Source organism: Coregonus clupeaformis, chromosome 8, assembly GCF_020615455.1.
Source record: "Coregonus clupeaformis isolate EN_2021a chromosome 8, ASM2061545v1, whole genome shotgun sequence".
Taxonomy (NCBI): domain Eukaryota; kingdom Metazoa; phylum Chordata; class Actinopteri; order Salmoniformes; family Salmonidae; genus Coregonus; species Coregonus clupeaformis.
In genome coordinates this window covers 48,250,764-48,260,118 of record NC_059199.1, presented here as the reverse complement: position 1 = coordinate 48,260,118, position 9,355 = coordinate 48,250,764, and the positions used below count along the sequence as shown (strand labels likewise).

General features: G+C 43.9%; 1 protein-coding gene across 1 annotated transcript; it reads right to left on the bottom strand.

Moving 5' to 3' along the window:
* Positions 1 to 5,936: 5,936 nt before the first annotated feature.
* On the bottom strand, positions 5,937 to 9,149 carry LOC121571869 (small integral membrane protein 13). The gene is made up of 2 exons (XM_041883634.2): positions 8,586 to 9,149; positions 5,937 to 7,992 (listed from the first exon to the last, which is right to left on the bottom strand). The coding sequence occupies exons 1-2, from the start codon at positions 8,659 to 8,661 to the stop codon at positions 7,802 to 7,804; spliced, it is 267 nt and encodes an 88-aa protein (XP_041739568.1). The 5' UTR covers positions 8,662 to 9,149; the 3' UTR covers positions 5,937 to 7,801.
* Positions 9,150 to 9,355: the final 206 nt, after the last annotated feature.

Sequence of the window (9,355 nt, the reverse complement as noted above, 5' to 3'; positions counted from 1 at the left end):
CCTGCCAAGAGAGGGCCGCCCACCAAAACTCGCGGACCAGGCAAGGAGGGCATTAATCAGAGAGGCAACAAAGAGACCAAAGATAACCCTGAAGGAGCTGCAAAGCTCCACAGCGGAGATTGGAGTATCTGTCCATAGGACCACTTTAAGCCGTACACTCCACAAAGCTGGGCTTTACGGAAGAGTGGCCAGAAAAAAGCCATTGCTTAAAGAAAAAAATAAGCAAACACGTTTAGTGTTTGCCAAAAGGCATGTGGGAGACTCCCCAAACTTATGGAAGAAGGTATTCTGGTCAGATGAGACTAAAATTGAGCTTTTTGGCTATCAAGGAAAACGCTGGCGCAAATCCAACACCTCTCATCACCCTGAGAACACCATCCCCACAGTGAAGCATGGTGGTGGCAGCATCATGCTGTGGGGATGTTTTTCATCGGCAGGGACTGGGAAACTGGTCAGAATTGAAGGAATGATGGATGGCGCTAAATACAGGGAAAGTCTTGAGGGAAACCTGTTTCAGTCTTCCAGAGATTTGAGACTGGGACGGAGGTTCACCTTCCAGCAGGACAATGACCTTAAGCATACTGCTAAAGCAACACAAAAGTGGTTTAAGGGGAAACATTTAAATGTCTTGGAATGGCCTAGTCAAAGCCCAGACCTCAATCCAATTGACAATCTGTGGTATGACTTAAAGATTGCTGTACACAGGCGGAACCCATCCAACTTGAAGGAGCTGGGGCAGTTTTGCCTTGAAGAATAGGCAAAAATCCCAGTGGCTAGATGTGCCAAGCTTATAGAGACATACCCCAAGAGACTTGCAGCTGTAATTGCTGCAAAAGATGGCTCTACAAAGTATTGACTTTGGGGGGGTGAATAGTTATGCACGCTCAAGTTCTGTTTTTTTTCTTATTTCTTGTTTGTTTCACAATAAAACATATTTTGCATCTTCAAAGTGGTAGGCATGTTGTGTAAATCAAATGATACAAACCCCCAAAAAATCCATTTTAATTCCAGGTTGTAAGGCAACAACATAGGAAAAATGCCAAGGGGGGTGAATACCTTTGCAAGCCACTGTAAATGAGAATGTAACAACAACAGAAATGTACGGTATGTTGAAGTAGACTTGGTATTCTTAGAATACTTAGTAGTAGATGCAGTCGATCATGTGTTAACATCAAGATAAGTCGCCTCACCTTCGCTCTTATCCTCCCAGATTCCATTCCATGTCATATTCAAAGAGGATTTTTTAATACCATCTAAGCCTCAGAGGGGACGATGAAAGACAGGACTAAAAGGATTTCACGGTAAGCGGGGCAGGGCCAGTGCAAAGGAGCCCATCCATGCCAAATGATCAGTCTTAGTTAGCCTGTGGAACATCCTTTATGGTGTGGTTAGGGAGGTGGGAGTGGGGTTATAGGGGGACAGAACATCACGTCCTACTGGTCTTGATCTGGAAACTATCTTTAGCATTCTCTCCTTTCATCTAGAAAATGTCATAACACAGTGGTTAAGGGTAATAACATAGTTGTTGATGCACAGTACACAGATGAACCATGTATTATGGCATGACATACTGTATAGTGCAAGCATCTAATGAAAGGCATTGGATATGCACACAGGGCCTTAAAATACAGCTCAAAAACATATATTGTTTATTTTACCTCTACCCCTCTTGTCCCTCCTTTTCATTACAGCCTGACTGAGATATACTTTATATATATTGTTGTTTCTCCCTGTGGAGAGGTGGGCCTGTGGCTGTAAGGGACTGGTAAAGGGGTATAGAGGAGATGCCTATAGCCCCTATACCAACCCCCTATCAGCTCCCAATCAGAAAACTGAACACACAGAGCCTGACTCTTAACAAGCCATCAGTGGTTTTATCACCTGCTGCATTCCATTCACTGCTATCCCAGGGGAAGAGAAGAGAAAACGGAATCCGCTCTGGAATGACTTTTAAAAGGATTTTAATTTAACCCAGACTGCGGATTAACACAGTAAATCAGGAGGATGTGTCATTCTCCCCAAGTCTCAGGTCCCGCCTGACAAGATTCTGTACTGATTTATCGTTAGCTAATAATGGCATCCAGGAACATCTAGTGGTTGGCTCCGAAACAAACAATAGAAAGAAATGGCCCTCGGCTGAATTAACGCTGCAGATCTGGAGACTGAGAGTGCTTGATGAATTAATTAGCTATTTCAGGACTGGAGGTCGGTCGGTGCTATGGAACTCATCCCAAATGGCACCCTATTCCCTATATAGTGCACTACTTTTGACCAGAGTCTTATGGGCCCTGGTCGCTCCTGTCTGTGTGGGACGGGGAGAGAGGCAGCTTGCCAAACAACTCATAAATGCCTGCCTCTGGTTCACCACTAACCCACAGTGTAGGAAGAGTGCGTAACACAGGCAAGCTAGGTGCTCATGAAGGCAGATATACTAAACAAAAATATAAACGCAACATCCAACAATTTGAAAGATTTTACTGAGTTACAGTTCATATAAGGAAATCAGTCAATTGAAATAAATTCATTAGGCCTTCATCTATGGATTTCACATGACTGGGAATACAGATATGCATCTGTTGGTCACAGATACCTTTAAAAAAAGGTAGGGGTGTGGATCAGAAAACCAGTCAGCATCTGGTGTGACCACCATTTGCCTCATGCAGTGCGACACATCTCTTTCGCATAGAGTTGATCAGGCTGTTGATTGTGGCCTGTGGAATGTTGTCCCACTCCCCTTCAATGGCTGTGCGAAGTTGCTGGATATTAGCGGGAACTGGAACACGCTGTCGTACACGTCAATCCAGAGCATCCCAAACATGCTCAATGGGTGACATGTCTGGTGAGTATACAGGCCATGGAAGAACTGGGACACTTTCAGCTTCCAGGAATTGTGTACAGATCCTTGCGACATGGGGCCGTGCATTATCATGCTGAAACATGAGGTGATGCCAGCGGATGAATGGCACGACAATGGGCCTCAGGATCTCTGTGCATTCAAATTGCCATTGATAAAATGCAATTGTGTTCGTTGTCCGTAGCTTATGCCTGCCCATACCATAACCCCACCGCCACCATGGGGCACTCTGTTCACCAAGTTGACATCAGCAAACCACTCGCCCACACAATGCCATACACGTGGTCTGCGGTTGTGAGGCCGGTTGGACGTACTGCCAAATTCTCTAAAACAACGTTGGAGGCGGCTTATGGTAGAGAAATTAACATTCAATTCTCTGGCAACAGCTCTGGTGGACATTCCTGCAGTCAGCATGCCAATTGCACGCTCCCTCAAAACTTGAGACATCTGTGGCATTGTGTTGTGTGACAAAACTGCACATTTTAGGGTGGCCTTTTATTGTCCCCAACACAAGGTGCACCTGTGTAATGATCAGGCTGTTTAATCAGCTTGATATGCCACACCTGTCAGGTGGTTGAATTATCTTGGCAAAGGAGAGATGCTCACTAACAGGGATGTAAACAAATTTGTGTTCCAAATTTGAGAGGAATAAGCTTTTTGTGTGTATGGAACATTTCTAGGATATTTTATTTCAGCTCATGAAACATGGGATCAACACTTTACATGTTGTGTTTATATTTTTGTTCAGTATATATAGGGTTTCCTAAAGTTTCACGCCCTCTAATATTAAAATGGCTTCAAAATTATTTTCAAACATTTTCACCATTGGCCATATAACTGCCAGGGATGCTCATCTCTCCTCCAAATGAAGCAAATGATAGCAAGAGGACTTGGCTTTTTTTCCCCAACAATACAGTCACTAATCTCTCGTAGACAGACTACCAATCTGACTAAATTCTAGATTTCAGTTCTGGGTTAACCGGGATTACACAACAGTCACAACATATGTCTTGATACACTGAAATACAGCTACATCTGAAATGTTAACTGGCTGGTTTCAAACTCTTTAAAGACTCCCTTTGACTACAGTTTGGAAAACACTGATTTACTCCATCACTGCTTCATGTTGGGCAACACTGTCCCCTGTTGTTCAGTCACTGTAAGCAGATATGACAGAGTGACTGGGGCGGGTCAAATCAAATCAAATCTTATTTGTCACATGCACTGAATACAACAGGTGTAGGTAGACCTTATAGTGAAATGCTTACTTACAAGCCCTTAACCAACAATGCTGTTTTAAGAAAGAATACCAAAAAAATAGCACACAAAAAAATCATCGACAGGGCTGTAGTGGAGCAGGTTGAGAGCTTCAAGTTCCTTGGTGTCCACATCACCAACAAACTAACATGGTCCAAGCACACCAATCATGCAAATAGTCTGGGTAGCCATTTAATTAGATGTTCAGGAGTCTTATAGTTTGGGGGTAGAAGCTGTTTAGAAGCCTATAGGACCTAGACTTGGCGCTCCGGTAATGCTTGCCATGCGGTAGCAGAGAGAACAGTCTATGACTAGGGTGGCTGGAGTCTTTGACAATTTTTAGGGCCTTCCTCTGACACCGCCTAGTATAGAGGTCCTGGATGGCAGGAAGCTTGGCCCCAGTGATGTACTGGGCCGTACGCACTACCCTTTGTAGTGCTTTGCGGTCGGAGGCTGAGCAGCTGCCATACCAGGCGATGATGCATCCAGTCAGGATGCTCTTGATGGTGCAGCTGTAGAACCTTTTGAGGATCTGAGGACCCATGCCAAATCTTTTCAGTCTCCTTAGGGGGAATAGGTTTTGTCGTGCCCTCTTCACGACTGTCTTGGTGTGCTTGGACCATGTTAGTTTGTTGGTGATGTGGACACCAAGGAACTTGAAGCTCTCAACCTGCTCCACTACAGCCCTGTCGATGAGAATGGGGGCATGCTCGGTCCTCTTCTTTTTCCTGTAGTCCACAATCATCTCCTTTGTCTTGATCACGTTGAGGAAGAGGTTGTTGTCCTGGCACCACACGGCCAGGTCTCTGATCTCCTCCCTATAGGCTGTCTCGTCGTTGTCGGTGATCAGGCCTACCACTGTTGTGTCATCGGCAAACTTAATGATGGTGTTGGAGTCGTACCTGGCCATGCAGTCATGGGTGAACAGGGAGTACAGGAGGGGACTGAGCACGCACCCGAGGGGCCCCCGTGTTGAGGATCAGTGTGGCAGATGTGTTGTTACCTACCCTTACCACCTGGGGGCAGCCCGTCAGGAAGTCCAGGATCCAGTTGCAGAGAAAGGTGTTTAGTCCCAGGGTCCTTAGCTTAGTGATGAGCTTTGAGGGCACTATGGGTTTGAACACAAAGCTGTAGTCAATGAATAGCATTCTCAAATAGGTGTTCCTTTTGTCCAGGTGTGAAAGGGCAGCGTGGAGTGCAATAGAGATTGCATCATCTGTGGATCTGTTGGGGCGGTATGCAAATTGGAGTGGGTCTAGGGTTTCTAGGATAAAGGAAGGCTCACTTTCAAAAGTATAACATGCTGACCACACCACTCGCGCACGTGCTTCCACCATCGTGCGCATGTTGATTAATTGTCGGAGTAGAGGATCTTGTGCATTTCAGGTAAAATAACAACCCAATGTTTATATCCCAGGACAAATTAGCTAGCAACAGCAAGCTAGCTAGCTAAATTGCCATAAATATTTAATGCTTTTCGACCTGTCCCCAAATTAATATAGTTTGTTTTGATATTTCAACCTGCGCGTCCTGATCGTGTCTGGTGTGGGTGGACAAAATCAACATGCACGCACACGCGCGAGCGGTGTGGTCAGCATGTTAGGGCCATAATGTCAGAAGTCTGGCTATACATGTGCAAGACAAAATAATACACTCAAAAAGCTTTACAAGCCTTAAAATGTGTCTGTGTTGTGACATCAAATTGAACCTGCAGTAAAAAAAACAATGCTTCCCCCCCTCCCCCCCAGTACTCCCTATGGCAATGCATGAAAGACCAGCTATCAGCTTTGCAACAATGCAATTACAATAAATGTATTTCTATACAGAGAGTTAAGAAATATATTTATTCTGAATGTAAATTACAGCAATAGCCCAAAACAAACTTGAAATCTGGACAATCACATGTAAAACCATTACATAGAGAATGTACATGTTTTACAATGTCAGGCGGCTATAGGCTTATAGCTGGATCAGAGGCCATGTAACGAACTACAGGGAAGGATGCCATCTAGACAGGCACTGGTACAGAGGCACAGGTAAGGGCACACCATTGGGGAGGGCATTATGCTCTGCTGTAGCATAGAGCCCATGTAGCACCTCTAGTGGGAGGCAAGCTAGCCAGAGCTAGAGTTAGCCTATATATTTATTGTCTATCTGCGGAGCTCTTGGGCCGTATGTATCAAGCATATCAGTGTGGGAGTGCTGAGGATCACACATCACTGGGGAGGGGATTATGCTAGCTGTAGCTGTAACATGGTTTAAACTAGCTTCCATAATCACAAAGTCAGATTCCACAGCCACAGTCAAAATGTGCTATTTTTTTTGTTGCTTTTTGGTCTTAGCATAAGGTTAGCAGTGTGGTAAAGGTTAGGGCTAGGTTTAAAATGTTAAGAAGATAAATTGTAGAAATGGGCGTGGTTTATGACTTTGTGGCTATGGAAGCTAGTGACGACCCTATAGCATGGAGCCCAGGGGTGTAGTCATTAGTGCACACCATAGCGAAGTGTTTTACAACGGAAAACACAAATACAAATGTTTCTAATTGGACAAGTTTTGGTTAGGTCCTCCCTGTTTCAGCTTTTCACTTCCGTTTGGTTCCTATTGAATACACCCCAGTTAGCACCTCTGGGAGGCTAGCTAGCCAGAGCAATGAGCTATAGCCTATTTATTTGTTGCCTTCCTAGGGAGTTCTGGGGCCGTATCAAGCATATCAGAGTAGAAATGCTGACTTTGGGTCAGTTTAGCCTTTTAGATCACAATGAATAAGTTCGTTTGGACAGGGCGGAGCCTGATCCTAGATTAGCACTCCTACTCTGAGATGCTTGATACATACAGAGCCTGGACATCATCTTCAAGGTGTTTTTATAACCCCACCGTTCCATAACAACCATTATATATGTATTAATTTCTGACCAACAATAAAATAACCACCCAAAAAAACATTCCTTTCATTGCACTTTTGTTACAAATAAAGTGAAATTAACACGTCGAGGAACTTAATTTGTCAGTTATACAAATTGTTTCATTCAGTTTTTTTTTCTTCTAGCAGTTGTTGTTTTGCTTCTGAAAGTAAAAGCTAACAAATGAGCCTGTTTTATACAACAGTTTGTCAGAATATAGGCTTTGCTACAAACACATATATGTTCAAATAAACAAACTCTCATAAATGCACACATACACAGTCTTGACAGAGAATTCACTCGTGTGATCATGGAGAAACAGATTCCCTGTAAAGGTGTTAGCAGCATGACAGCCAGTGGGAGCTGACCATATTGCAGTGTCAGCCAGTCAGAGCTGACCATGTTGCAGTGTCAGTGAATGCCAGGTGAAGAAACTGGACATGCTGCTCAGTACATATACTGTGAACAGCTAAAATACATATTTGAAACGTGAACAAGTTGTACACAGAATGTCCCATGATTTGATGGCTTGTGCCTTTATAACATCAGCAGCTATACCTAGTCTAGTAAGAAGAGTGTCCAGGAGAGAAAAGTAGAGTATCAAGTGTTTACGACGAGGAGGTGTAAGGTAGTGCAGAGTGGAGATTTCATCAGGAAAGGGGAGTAGTATGACTTTTGACATCATGCCATTTAGTAAGGGGTTTCACTTCGTCCACCACAGTTTCCTAGTGGGACGGGGGTTGGTGAATAGGGGGACAGGGTAAGACTGATGGTGGATGGGTGTGGTCGTCTATGTAGTGCTTTCAGGAGGAACGACCCTCTGGCGGGCAGTCTTGGGCCTCTGGCGTGGGGTTGGAGGAGAGGTACGCTCGCTCTTAGATTCGGACGGCTCGGTCTCTGCCTGTGGAGAGCCGGTGTCGCCCAACATCTCACGCAGGAACTTGAACTTGGACAGGAAGAGCTGCCAGACAACATACCAACCTGAGGGGCCAAAATGAACAAAAGTCCTCAATAGAAAGTGAACAGTGACTATGTGTATGAATAAAACAATTAATTTGTGTATTTTATATTTATATACACACTGAACAAAAATATAAACGCAACATGTAAAAAGTGTTGGTCCCATGTTTCATGAGCTGAAATAAAAGATCACAGAAATGTTCCATACTCAACAAGCTTATTTCGCTCAAATTGTGTGCACTCATTTTTTTGTCACTGTTAGTGAGCATTTCTCCTTTGCCAAAATAATCCATTCACCTAACAGGTGTGGCATATCAAGAAGCTGATTAAACAGCATGATCATTAAACCGGTGCACCTTGTGCTGGGGACTTTTATCTACCTACTCAACATTTTGAGAAGGAAAAAGGACAAGACAGTCACTGCTCACGATAGATAGCGGGTAGATAGTGCTTGCCACATGGTGTTGCATAAGTATAATCATGGCTGAATGCTAGCTAGCTAGCTTACTGTACCTAACAGCTGATAAGTTTCGCAGCTGTGTCAGAGTGATGTCATCATTTCACATTACGTTCAAGAAAACTGAACTACTAAGGCAACATATTATGTTACTTACCAAACACCATGAAGAGCAACGCGCACACAAGGGTGGCCACAATTACCAGCAAAGTGAGACCAACGCTTTGCCACATTTTTGTCTTCTTGTCAGTGCTAACTAGCCAACTAGTTTCTAGTTAGCTAGCTAACGCGTCAAAGTTGTTGACAGCTAACTCCCTAATTCGCTTTACCGTTCAGTCCATTAACTCATTCACCAGACTGACACTGACAAAGCTTACAATTGTTGTTTCCCACATAAATAACATTACAACATAATTCCTTGCTTCAACATGGGTGGAGGATAGCTAACTAGCTAGTTATTATTATCCGGCGAACGAAAATAAACCCCTCATTGCTGAGTGATGCGGTTAGCTGTCCAGACAGTCTCGCCGCCTGCAAAAATGTCAACGTCGGTTTGCAGTGCCAAAATCATGGACGGATAGGTATCACAAGAGGATAAAGTATCGTTCATATCTAGCTGCATTATTGCAATCCTGAACCATTCCATTTGGAAAAGAAAGTAGACGTTACAAAATCGGTGCTCGAAATGAGGCTGCGCAATAGGCTCAAGATACGCGTTGCATTTTTGGTACTGTAGTCAATATCCCCACTCTGCAGTCCTTCTTCTTTTTCTTCTTCTTCAGTGGGGTTTATCGGCGGTTGGCATCCAACATTATGGTACATTACCGTCACCTACCGTACTGGAATGTGGGCCAGAGACAGTGAGAAACTAAATCCTACCTGCCAACCCCGTTTCTCTTAAAAAAGATAACATATTTGAGACTATAT